The 13,207-nt window shown below is 31.7% G+C and overlaps 3 protein-coding genes across 3 annotated transcripts; 1 reads left to right on the plus strand and 2 right to left on the minus strand.

Moving 5' to 3' along the window:
- Positions 1-2,886: 2,886 nt before the first annotated feature.
- On the minus strand, positions 2,887-3,911 carry LOC101222420 (lectin-like). The gene is made up of 2 exons (XM_011657588.2): positions 3,723-3,911; positions 2,887-3,304 (listed from the first exon to the last, which is right to left on the minus strand). The coding sequence occupies exons 1-2, from the start codon at positions 3,902-3,904 to the stop codon at positions 2,935-2,937; spliced, it is 552 nt and encodes a 183-aa protein (XP_011655890.1). The 5' UTR covers positions 3,905-3,911; the 3' UTR covers positions 2,887-2,934.
- Positions 3,912-5,638: 1,727 nt separating this feature from the next.
- On the plus strand, positions 5,639-7,352 carry LOC101213453 (temperature-induced lipocalin-1). Its single transcript, XM_004146648.3, has 2 exons — positions 5,639-6,138; positions 7,017-7,352. Exons 1-2 carry the CDS (start codon positions 5,767-5,769, stop codon positions 7,200-7,202), a joined length of 558 nt encoding a protein of 185 aa, XP_004146696.1. The 5' UTR covers positions 5,639-5,766; the 3' UTR covers positions 7,203-7,352.
- Positions 7,353-7,398: 46 nt separating this feature from the next.
- LOC101213209 (VAMP-like protein YKT61) lies at positions 7,399-10,694 on the minus strand. Its single transcript, XM_004146647.3, has 6 exons — positions 10,257-10,694; positions 9,393-9,490; positions 8,832-8,936; positions 8,666-8,731; positions 7,870-7,956; positions 7,399-7,703 (listed from the first exon to the last, which is right to left on the minus strand). The coding sequence occupies exons 1-6, from the start codon at positions 10,447-10,449 to the stop codon at positions 7,653-7,655; spliced, it is 600 nt and encodes a 199-aa protein (XP_004146695.1). The 5' UTR covers positions 10,450-10,694; the 3' UTR covers positions 7,399-7,652.
- Positions 10,695-13,207: the final 2,513 nt, after the last annotated feature.

The raw sequence follows: 13,207 nt of genomic DNA on the forward strand, positions 1-13,207 counted from the left end.
TTCGGTCCATGCACATTAATTTATAATTATATTATATTCAATTAGTGTATTTTTTTTCCTTAATTCCAGAGTGTCCAAGTAATGAGGCTAAGTTTAAGGTCAAATACTAGGATAATTATAATTGGTAGCAATTTTCGAAATAATAATCAAGTATATCTATAGCAACATTTTTAAAAAAAATTGCAAATATAGTGAAATCTATCAATGATAAACTTTTATCGTTGATAGACTTTTATGGTTTATCAGTGATGTACCAACATCTGCAATATGATCTATCAATGATAAACTTCTATCATTGATAGACTTTGACAAATTTTGTTATATTTGCAAGTTTTTAAAAATGTTTCTATATACTTAATTATTTGAATTTAATTGCTATATTTGCAACTATCCAATTGAACTTGCCTAAAATAACCCAAAAACATAAAAGGTCCAATAGGTGAAAATTAATGTTAAATATGGAGGGAGTAACGTTATTGCAAGGGTTTGAAAACAGAACCTCCATAGACCACCGACAAATTTAATATATATAATATCGAAATAAGTGAAAATCAATATTAAATGAAAAAGGTGAAATAATGACGCATACCATCTTAAATCACCAATTCAAGTCAAAAGTTTAAGTTGAGCAAATTTAAAATACTATCTAATAGTTTCTCTATTGAGTATGTTTTCATAATTCACTCTCTTGTACCAAATTTTCAATTTTTGGATTTTTTGGTAACGTTTGTGTTGTGACTGCGAGATAGTTTCTATAAAGGAAAGTTGTTATAGATGACAAAATTACTAAAAATATGAATGGATATATGAAAGTTTTTACTTTGATAGACCATGGTAAACCTCGATAAACATTAATATCTTTCACAAATAGAAAGCAAAATTTTACAATATTTATAAACATTTTAAACAAATTTCCTATATTTGAAAGCATCTCTTAAAAAACTATTTTAAATGATAGAATTATCGAAAATATTTATCAATATTTATAAACATTATCATAGTCTATTAATAAGAGTTTGCCATAAACTATTATCTTAATCTATGGTAAAAAGTAAAATATAATTTATAAATATTTTGATTCATTATCCTTTCCAAAATATTATTTAATTTTAAACTATTTTTAACCAAAAGAGTTTTGTTTTATTTTATTCAAAGAGAGTGAAAAAGGATTATGTATTTGTGGGAAGAAATATAGCTTATATACACCCATGTGTTTTAGGGGGAGGAGGAAAAGATAAAATTGGACAAGAAAGATTTAAAAAGGAAAATAAAAAATTTAGGACAAACAAAGTTAAAATAATCAGAAACCCACCAACACATGAATTAATTAGAATGGTTAAATTAACATCATCATCATATATTTATATATATATCCTAATTTGAGAAGAAAAGTGATTTTTAGTTGCTTTACAATGAACTACTTCAAAAAGCCAAAGGCATATGCATAGGGTGCATAAAGTCTGATCTTTTTGGAAAATAAAGTTCATCCCAGGAACTGTTCTATTTATTTATAACATCATCGAAATACTATTCTTTCGAACTAGGCTAGAAATGATGAATACCACAAATTTAAATTTCTTTTGACACAAGAAAGTGATTAAATGTAGATTCAAACATCAATAAGCTAAGATTGAGCACTTTTTTCATTCCTCACTCAAATTGCATGTTTTGATTATAGGTTTGAAAACGAGCCTCACAATTTATTATGATTGTGGAACAATGTAGACAATATTAAACATAACAAAATGGGGTTCATTTTTTAGATTATGCGTTTTCTAGCTGAAAAGTGTAGCCATAGATACAAATTGATCTTATTTGATAATCTTCATTAATAAGAAGTTTCTTTGAAGCCTACTTATAGACATTAGATCTTACAGTTTATCCAAGATATAACATGTATTATCTTTCATACAGAGGCATTAGTTCCCTTCATCATTGATCATCAAAGGACAATCCAGTGGATATTAGATTGTATTTTTTTCATGTCCAAGTTACATTCCAAAAGCTCAAATCAAGTGTGAGTTGTTTACATAAGTGATATCAAGATGGAATCCACATTAATCAACTTTTTTTTATTAATATGATGTCAAGAGGGCTATCTAACGACCCAAACTTACAATAAATATTGGGTTGAAAATTAGATGTTTTTTAGTCTCTACAAGATGTTGCTTACAAGGCACCAAGCACATAAACCATACGTTTATAAAGGAATACACTACTCGGTCTTTCTTATTCATGGTAACATTCCTTTTATAAAATGTTGATTATCCCGAAACAAAAGAGGTATAAGTTTTTTTCTTGTCAATGTTGTCAATAAATATGTTTGTTTCTAAAATAATATTAATTTTATTGATTTGTTGGTGTGAGGAAAAAATATTTATTTACACGTACCTAATATTGGTTTATAAGAAATGAACAATGCAACAACTAAATAAAAATAAAATTGTAAAAATGGACCAAAAAATCGACACTGTTGGCCTCTTTAATGTCGGTTTTATACTGACATCAAAGTCTATCCGACATTAAAGGGCTTCAATAATACTATCAAAGATGTCGGTTGAAAAATAAAACGACATTAAAACTCTTTAATAACCCTAGCATAGATGTCGGTTGTCAACTGCAACTAAAATTCATTAATGATCAAATTTCTTTTAGTGCTTTAACAAATTAATAAGAAAAAAAAATATGATTGTGTTTCCTTGCTTTAATTTTTATTTTTAATTTCCAATATGCTATATATACGAACAATTAAACGATGAATAATCACAACATAGGTGCTTAGATAATTTAATTAGAATAAACACACAATACATACTTTATGAAAAAACATACTAAAATCTTTAAACTAAACCTTATTGAATAGAACAGATTTGAACTTAAAGTTTCTCCAAATAGAGCAAAATGCCTTATTATTTAACGTTTTATGCTATTACTTTATTCATCTGTTAACATATTGACAACAAGGGCTCTTATAACCAACCCTGATTTCCATTTAGTTTCATGGTTATAGAAGCCAAATTGAATTACCCCACTAGTGGTAGAATTAGTTATTATGAATTTACCTAATGAAATAGCAAACCCCACATTCTCTCGTCTATCTAATTTTATTAGACTCTCTTGCTTACTCCCATCTGGCATCTCAATTTTAGCGTTCACGGGAGAAGTCCATCCAAAGGCATCACTTGTTAACTTTACATCAATGTGTGCTTTGTACCAAGTATTTAGTTTGAAATTAGATGAATGCAAGTTCCAACGACAATCGAGCCAAGATATTGGATGAAGATGGGCTTCTTCAATTGTGTAGCTGCAAGGTTTTTACATGCCATGGTGAGAGACAACAATAAATTGACTTATTTGATCCATCATATATATATATATATATAAGTATCGTTTTAGACATTGTGTTCATTTCTTAAACTATTATTTATTTACTTTTTGCATTTAAGAAGCATCATTTGGGACACTTTTGAGTAAGAGTTCCCATATGCCCCAAATTTTATAACGCTGAAGGGAAGTGAAATTATATTCTTTTATAAACTAGGCCAAACTTTTGCCTAACTTTCTATGCTAATTTTTTTTTAATAATAACATAATACAACATAACATATACTCAAAAAAGTTGAATCTAATAATCATTTTAGGTTCATGCCTTTATGAATGGAAAGTAAAGTAATGAGATATGAATGAATAAATGAATAAATTTTGTGAGTTGAAGATTATACCCGCCATATTCCACGTGGGTCCAATTCCAATACCGATTTTCATCACCGAATGCTATCGTGGAAGCTCTTGGAAATGCGAGAAAGTATGTGGTTTGGGTTGCGATTGAAACATTATTTGGATGAAAGATAAGGAGAGATATAAATAAAGATAGAGAATAAGAAAGTGTTGTGTAAAGGCCCATGATCGATTACAAGTATGGAGGAATATGAGATGTTGAGGTTAGGCGCTGTCTTTCTTATTTTATACCCATGCATGAGGGTATTTTAGACCTTTCAAAAATAAAAAAGGCAGAGACTCTTTTAGTTTAATTACCAAAATATTGTTATTTTAAAAAAGAATACTGCAGTTTTAAAACTATTTACCAAAATGTTGTTATTTTTCTCTCTCTCGCTAATGTTTAAAATATTGATGCCAATATCTTAATTCCTCGACATTGATCTCATGAAAATGTGAATGGAAATATTTTATTCTATGGGCGTTTTATGGGTTGGGTTGATGAACTCTCCTATTGAAAAAATTTGCAGCAAAAACAAAAAATTATTGAGAATTTATCTATTTATTTATAATACCACCATTTTTGGTACCAATTAAATGAAACATAAAAAAACGACCTTTTTCTGATTACGGAACAGAATATGTTCCCATCAAGAAAGCCGTGGGGAGAAAGATAACCAAATAATGTGTAGACAATTTGAAGAGCCCCCACCATGGCACAAATTACTTACTAATTAAGCCTATAATGTGACTTATGGTTTCACTATTAGGATGTGGTAATGTGATAAAAGTGTTATCAAATTAGTCTTAATTACCTATTAGAAGGTTGTTATTGGACTCATTTTTTTATCAACTATTTGAAAGAAAAATGTTAAAATCACAAATTTGAATCCTTATTTGAAAAAAAAAAAAGAAGTTAGATTTTGTCCATTTATTTTGAGTTTTAAAAGTTAGAATTTAGGTTATAGTTGTCTCATAAGAAAAGTAATCCTTCGGTACTAAACTTAAAATGTAGACTTCATCTTATTACATTTGTTATTGATATGTGTTTCGTAATCGTAATAAAGGTGAGGTAAGATATATGTAATCGACAAATGTAGTTTGAATATTGATTAATTGAGTATGATTAATTTGATTGCGTTTCACAATTATGTAGGAGGGAGTAGTTTGTTTTCATATATTTTTAAATAATTGTCATAACTTCTATGATTGTTAGGGGTGTAAGAATAACTCAAATAAGCCGACAACTTAGACTAAATTCAATCCATATGGGTTGGATTGGGTTGGGTTAGTTTAAAATGTGGATTGGGTTGGGTTGGGTCTCAGGTAGGGTTGAAAATTTCGATTCAAGCAACCCAACCTGAATTAATAATATTTATATTATATATTTTTTATTATTTATTTAATATTTATGATTTAGGTTTGGAATGGATGTTTGAAACTTTAAATTTATGTGTATTTATCGATACGTGACATGTACAATGATTTTAAATTTTACAAACATTAGAAATAAAGTAAACAACTTCAATGGTAAATATATAACACATCTAAGTAAACATGATCAAATCGATCAAATTACGTTTTTTTTATTAGTCCTTATAGTATGATAAAAATCTTCATAAAATAGTCATATAATCGTACCGACTATTATAAAAGATATGTCGTCAAATCATAAAAACTAAATTTTAACTTTATCTTAATCATAAAAATTAAATTACAAGAAAATTTATCACGTGTCAAGTTGTGATAGGATGATTCACAATGAGGAGTGGAAGTAAGAAGTAACTTAGGTAGCAAGCTAACCCTTTTCTCACCACAATAATGTTTTTGAGTTCTAGAAACCACCAACTAAAATCTAGAAGCTTCTACTTTTATCTCAAAACCACTAGACCACATGGGAACCGCTAGATGTTTGAAAAGACCTTATAGATAAGCATCCACACCCACGAAAGCAAGCAATCAATCAACAAATCATTTTCCCATTTGTGTACAAATATCAGCAAACCCAAAATTTGTGTGTTGAGTTTCTTTCACAATTGAACGACAATAATGGCAAAGAAAGAGATGGAAGTGGTAAAAGGGTTGGATCTTGAGAAATACATGGGAAGATGGTATGAAATAGCTTCAGTTCCTTCAAGAAATCAACCCAAAAATGGAGTGAACACAAGGGCCAATTATTCACTCAATGAAGATGGAACTGTGAAAGTGGTGAATGAAACTTGGAGTGATGGGAAGAGAAGTTCCATTGAAGGTGTGGCCTATAAGGCTGATCCTTCAAGCCAAGAAGCTAAGTTTAAGGTCAAATTTTATTTGCCTCCTTTTCTTCCAATAATTCCAGTGGTTGGGAATTATTGGGTTTTGTATATTGATGGTGATTATCAGTATGTTCTTGTCGGGGAACCTTCAAGGAAGAATCTTTGGGTATGTTTTCTGAATTCACTTTCTCATGATGAAATTTTGTGTTTCTGGGTTTTGTTTTGTTTTAATGGAGATTTTCATTTTCATTTCTATGGTCTTCTGAGTTTTGAACTGTATTTAAATGATTTTTTTTAATTATAAGATACGTTTTCTGACAAATCAACCCTTAGTTTTCAGGTTTGAATGCTTCAAAGGTCAATTTTTATGACCGTTTTGATGAAAATGGTTTTAAATGAGGTTTGAAAGTGTTTCAAAACCTGTAGTCAGGTGGTTGTGGAACAGTTAAAAACTTGAAGTTAAACCATATATGTTCTTAGTAAATCGAGTCAGAAGGATTAGCACATTTAAGAAATGGGAGATTATTATTGGAAAGTTATTTTTGCAAACCTGAAGTGTGACCAAAGGAAATTCAAAAAGTAATTCAAAGAAGGGAATATAAGAGAAGCTGATTATGAAATGGAAGGTTGTTTCTTTCTTCATCCAAAAACAAAAACCTCAATGCAAGAGAAGTGTTGAATGTGTGTAAAATTTTCATTTCTGTGAAAGAGGGACATTTTGGTACTGGATCTCTAGCTAGGTTTAAACTTCTTTTTACTTGAATTTTGACTGGTAAATGATTTCTTAAGTTAACAATATGTAGAGGATTGTAGATTTGAAAAATTAAAAATTCTAAACTCGAAGTTACAGGCACTGTTATAGTTTGTTTAGTCGAAGTTACATGTAATGAAATTGGGTCTTCGAGTGCGCAAATAATAGACAATATAGATTATTATATAAACTAAGTAGTCAGGAAAGTTAAATCTAAAGGTATCACTTCTACAAGATTGGAAACAGTTTCATCAAATTGTATTAAAGATTAATCTTGTGGGCGCATTTGTCAGATATTGTGCAGAAATACTCAACTAAACGAGGCGATATACAATGAACTGCTTCAGAAGGCCAAGGACGAGGGTTATGACGTTACCAAACTCCACAAGACACCACAAAGCGAACCTCCACCAGAAACTGATGAAGGCCCCAAAGATACGAAGGGCATATGGTGGTTTAAGTCTATTCTGGGAAAATAAAATCATCACACAATCTTCTGTTTGCATCATCAAAATCTTATATTGTCGTTATCTTCCTACCTTTCTCGCTTGTGTGTAAAAATGTTGGTTTGTGAGCACATATGATCTATATGAACATGCTTTATTCATCATCAGTACAGCTTCTTGTAAGATCCAACCTCTAACAGAAATGTGATTATAAGTAGTACTCACAACATGATCAAACTTAACTAATAATAAACATTCCATTGAAAATGGAAAACAAGCATATGTGAACTAAATATAACACCAATGAAGAAAATGAGACATCAATATACTATACGAGTAGGATCTACACCCAACACCCATCTTTTAAACAACAAACGAGGATAAAATTCACAAGATTCAGCGAAACAAACAAATTGTAAAGGATATAATCATATTACAAGCATCAATTCTCTGGTTCACCTTCTATGTGATGCCATCAAAAGCTTACAATATGGTACAACACTGGTTGGTCTTTTTAGCTTGTTTGTAGAACATCTGTCCAATCAAAGGTGAGCAATAGTTTAGGGAGGTTCTTCAAAAATGAAGAAAAAAATGTTGAATGCTTCATGACAGTAGTAGTAAGATTTGTTGAGTAGATTTCAAGAAAGTAACTTCATCTCATGAACCAGGAGACTAACATCAGTAATGTAAAATTGCATACCTGTGATGCTGCACTGAGATCAGAGCTCTTCTCGACCAAACTGTCCAACCTTTCACCACGTGCAAGCACGCTGTCAATGGTCTTATGCTACATTGAAAAAGAGAAAAATATCAGTAATGATAATTAATCAAATAGAAAATAGCATTAAAGTGAACAAATCTGGACGTGTTACTGATTACATTTTTTTATGGCGTCCATAAACTTTAATCGTTACAAGCTGGAGCTTCTTACACCAGCTATATATCATAAATGAAACCAGTTTCTCATCCCAACAACAACGAAGTTAAGAATATCATCCCAAAAGGTCAAATGCCACCTCAAAAAGTCACATGTCACCATTTCTTTCATGCAATTTTTCATGTTAGGATACCGCCTAATAAGGAACACACACAAGAACCCACAGAAAACTCGAGAACACTGAAGTTTGGAAATATATAAAAATATGTTGTAATATCTTAAGAAGAGCTTTTGAGAAGTTTGAAGTCCCCCAACTTTCCCGAAGGAAATCCAAAAATTTCTTCACATCCTCCTCCCAACCTCACTCCTCTATTTATAATTAATAGTCCTAACCAACTTACCTTCTAATAACCATACTAATATTATCCTAAATAATTCAACTATATCACTAATTATGCCTCTTACACTTTACAATCAAGAGAGTGACACTGACATTAAAATGCAGAAAGAGAGTTTTTCTTTGTCTAGACAAGAAAATATATTTAACCTGACAAATGATTAAGTGAGACGTGCACGAATTCACAAACAACTGCACCTATAACATTATAAGAGGACTTACAAGAATAATTTTGGTTTCGTCCAACTCCCTCTGTATTTTCAACAATTTGTCAGCCTCTGCAGGATCCTGGAAAGTTGAATAGAAAAATTATAATCACATGTCAATAATTAAATTTAGAAAGAAGATTTTAAATAAAAAAAATTAAGTAGAAAGGAGAGTTACAAACCTGAAATTTGGTTAAAGCTTCAGTCAGATAGGGCCATGGTTGAGAGTTATCTTCTTGTGCATTTCTCCATGTTTCACCAAAATTTTTTTGGTACTCATCTATAACCTGTTAGAAGCAAACGTTCATCAACAATAGTGACAAACATACAGAAACAAATATACAAACCGCTCTGATAATATGTGTGTCTGTATATACATGACTCGTAATATTCAAATGGCCCAAAATAATGAATATGGCTAAGAAATAAGATATGCTAAGATCAATAACTCTCCATTCATCCTTAAACCATAATAATTCAACTATACAATTATGGAAAATATATAATAAGAGAATAGAACTAATCTTCATAGTGCAAAATGATGTTCACGTTAACGCAAGTCTAATGTAGTATTGATTCAGTTAAGTTATTTAATCAGATGTCAACAGTTAGCCTGTCAGTCTGTCTTTTTCTTAAAGAAAACAACTGATCAATGTAAAATCAAACAAAAGAATCTAATTTTACATGACAAAAGAGTGCTCATCAGCAATAGAAATTAAATGAGGAATAAGAATGATTCTCACCTGGTTAAGCAGAGAAAAAGCACTTCGAACTGGGTAGTGGTCATCCATGAATCCCAAGGCACAAAGCCCATTTCTATTGTAACTATGCACCTTGTACTCTACAAAATTTGAAAAGGTTCATAGAAAATTTAATAACATAGAACATTATTCATAACTCGAGGCGGGGAGATGTTAAGTGGTAAACCAACATTGCAAACGATCTTTAACAGTGACTTAAATGTAGAAAAGAACATGAAAGAAAGACAGAACAGTAAAATAGCCGACCTCAAACAACTATATCTAAAGGGGGAAAAACACAAAATGCTTGATCTCACCCATTGAAACAATACAAGAAGAAAGCTAAAAGAAGGGTAAGAAATTCTGAATCTTCTACGTAAACCTTACACTAGAATTTCAATTTCAATTTCAATTTCAACTTCAACCAATTCCGGTGCACATACATGACCACTCCAAATTGAATCCCCTGTACAAAGTCAGATTGCAACAACCACATCCAATCAACTGCACAACAACATTAACAGCATACAATATTGGGAACCCGCTAGACCAAATGCGGAAAGGGGATTTTCATTGGTTAGCATAAATCCCGTTCGTTCTCGATTAATCTACAATCATATATTCCTCACGACTATCACAGACTATCAATCTTTCCTATGATCTGATCAGCATACAAAACTCACAGAATTCCGATTATGAGATTGATTTTCGAAAAGGAGACTCAAATTTAAAAGCAAAAACTGCAATAACAGCAATCAAACAACAAAAAACAGTCAGAAAAGGAGAAAGCCACTACGAGAGATACAACCAAAAGGGTAGAAACATAACCCTAATCGAGAATCAAGAAATAGAAAACGAAAAAGAGACCTTCGTGCTGAACAGATTGACGCTGGTCAGGAGGGGTACGCTTAGCGACGGTCCGACCAACAAAACAGATGAACTCCTTAACGCTGGACCTCTGAAAGTAACCGAAATGACTCACATCGGAAGCGTTAGCTAATATAATCGAATCCGATCCTTCTGGGTGGCATTTCAAGACCAGCAACGCCGTGATCTTCATCTTCTCCTTCTTCTCCTTCTTCTCCTTCTTCAAAAGAACTAAAATTCCCTTTTTTTTTCCCTTCCTCTAATCTGTCTCTGTAAAAGGGTTGAGAAATCGTAAGAAAACAAAAACGAAAGTCGTAAATTTTGAGAAAAATGGGATCTTATGATTCTTTTGTGTGGGAAAGAAATGGGAATGTAACGCAATCGCAATGTGCAAATGCGAACGCCCGACACACCGCTCACTATTGGGAGGCAAAATGGAGATTAAATCCCCTACGTTCCGGTTCATTTTTTAACATCTTGCACTCTTTACGTGGCAGAATCTGGATGAGCCAACATTGCTCCTCCATCTAAGATATATAGATTTCTCTCATCATCATCAAATTTGTATTAAAAATATGATTTTGGTCCAATTAGTTGAATGCTAATTAAGAATTCTAGTCCATATATTGTAATAAATTGAAGAAAGTTGAAAGTAAGGGTAAAATGATATTTTAATAGGAGGCTAGAAATTTAGAACATATTCTTTATATATCGTATGGTATCTTCCTCTTCCACTTCCACTTCCACTTGTAGTTTCTCAAATTCTTCTTTTGTTTGAATTTCAAAAAAGCATACAAAAACCTCTCTTTTAACTCTATATGTTCCTTTCCCCTTTTTAAACATTATTCAAGTTTTTGTATTTATTCAATGATAATTAAGAATCTATTTGGAAAGAAATCTAAAAATTAATTAGCTATGAAGTGATTTTTTTTCAAAGGTGAATGTGTTCTTTTAATAACTTTATTCATACTCAAAATTATTACAAATTTGTTTGGTGGGTGGGTTCCTCCATTCATTAGTCTACCTTTAACTTATTTGTGATTCTTAGGAAAGTTTTGTCTCGTTTGTTGAAATCTCCTCCTCCTTCTTTAGATTTCGATTTTACTATCAGTATATTATGAGTTATACTCATTCATCTTTTTTCTTTGTTTGTTGATGTTTTGATGATTTTTAGTGTTGGGCCGTGGTTGGGTCTCTTTCGTGCTTTAAACTATTTCAAGACTTGTCTTGTTTTGTTGTTAAGGATGAAAAAAATAGTTGTTTGAGTATTGGGATCTTAAATCGTTCTTTGTTGCTCATAGTGGCTAAGGGCTTCTTGAGGGGATGACTCGAGTAGGTTCTTCTCCTTGGGGCCTTTTACCCTTAGTGTGTATGTTTTCCTTAAATTTTGTTCTGGTTTCTCTTGATTTCTTTTGTTGTATTTGTGTTTTGACTATGTCTTGATCTTGAGCTATGCAATCCTCCTCGTTTTATTGCAATTCAATACATTTGCAAATAATAATAAGAAGAAGAAAAATTACTTATATATTGGATACCTTGTTGGGGCTTGCAGGACCTCCCAACCTCTTGCAACAATCTTATTCTATGGTTATTGTTAGCACAACAAACCCTCCAAATATTTCCATAGTGGTATATGAGATATTGTCCAATTTGGGTATATACCCTCATGACTTTGCTTTTGGTATCATCCCAAAAGGTCTCGTAGTAACAAAAAAAATTGTCCTCACTTATATACTCAAGACCATCCTCTTATCTAACCAATGTGGAACTTTAGTCCCATTTACAGTTATTTTGCCCTACAACTGTGTTATAATTGAGTGGGTTCAAGGCTCCACCGTCAACTTCATATGTCCCACATCAAGTCCCAGTTCGTGCATACTTTCTTCCCTCTCAGGCTTTCCCGTCTACGACGAGCCTCCACACCACTAGTAGAGTTAGGTCTACTTGGGTGACACACAACTTGAATCAGGTAGACCAGATTAACCTATGTAACGTGTGATTGACCTACACCGACTTGTCTTCCCCACAGACAAAGCCAAATATTGGTGTTCGAATCTCGTGAATGATTTTATGGATCTCTCATGGGCTTGACCTCAACCTACTTCTCTATAGTCAGATCTTTAGATACTCTGAGCTGACTTGCATAAGAGCGATCCTCACATTTATACGGCGTCAAGCCTATTGCACTTTGATTCTTATTCTTAAGTTGGTATAAGAAGTCTTTAGTTCAACTAAGCACAGAGAAAACAAAAAATGTTAGGTATCTCCATTGGGGTGGTATGATGACACTTTATTTGTCCTTTCTTAACACATGCCTCTAATTACTTGCAACGTCAACGGTAAGGTCAAATCCCTCTTAAGTCCATTGGTATATGCATTCACTTACTCAACGAGTCAACACAAACTTTGAGGCATTGGCATATTCCTCAATGTATACCTCCTTTGGATGCCCTATGAGCTTTGGGCTTTGGCTCTTGTTTGGACTACTCTCAACATTAACAATAATTTGCCTGCAACAAAAAAAACTAAACGTGCTTTTAAAATTTATAAGAATTGTTGAAAAAAATCAGAACGCCAATACATAGAGCTGAATCTGAAATTTACAGAAAACATAGATTAAACAAAATGAAACCTAGTAACATGAATTAGTATTTCAACCAAAAATAGATATATATTAAACTAGTATTTATTATAACTTTTTGTTCTATGTATTTTATGTAAGTGGAAAACAACATACTTCTACTTAATAATTCTAAAAAGTTGTGGAAGTAAAACAAATTCTAAAAAATTTAAAGTTCGTAAAACAAGTTCCAAGAACTTTGAAGTACTTGTAGTTAATTAGAAGTAAAAAAGTTCCAACATTTAACCTTTCTAAATCAGTTATGTTTTCTATCAAAGGAGGCAAAATGTCATGCAAAATAAAGCTAAAAGGCATTGTTAAACTAAATACA

This window comes from Cucumis sativus, chromosome 1 (genome assembly GCF_000004075.3).
Source record: "Cucumis sativus cultivar 9930 chromosome 1, Cucumber_9930_V3, whole genome shotgun sequence".
Classification (NCBI taxonomy): domain Eukaryota; kingdom Viridiplantae; phylum Streptophyta; class Magnoliopsida; order Cucurbitales; family Cucurbitaceae; genus Cucumis; species Cucumis sativus.

Coding starts and splice junctions, on each gene's coding strand:
- LOC101213453 (XM_004146648.3), top strand. CDS start 5,767: ATGGCAAAGAAAGAGATGGAAGTGGTAAAAGGGTTGGATCTTGAGAAA. Junction 6,139..7,016: donor CTTCAAGGAAGAATCTTTGG/GTATGTTTTCTG, acceptor CGCATTTGTCAG/ATATTGTGCAGAAATACTCA.
- LOC101213209 (XM_004146647.3), bottom strand. CDS start 10,449: ATGAAGATCACGGCGTTGCTGGTCTTGAAATGCCACCCAGAAGGATCG. Junction 8,937..9,392: donor CTTTTTCTCTGCTTAACCAG/GTGAGAATCATT, acceptor TGCTTCTAACAG/GTTATAGATGAGTACCAAAA. Junction 7,957..8,665: donor ACGAAACCAAAATTATTCTT/GTAAGTCCTCTT, acceptor TTTTCAATGTAG/CATAAGACCATTGACAGCGT.
- LOC101222420 (XM_011657588.2), bottom strand. CDS start 3,904: ATGGGCCTTTACACAACACTTTCTTATTCTCTATCTTTATTTATATCT. Junction 3,305..3,722: donor ACCCACGTGGAATATGGCGG/GTATAATCTTCA, acceptor AAAACCTTGCAG/CTACACAATTGAAGAAGCCC.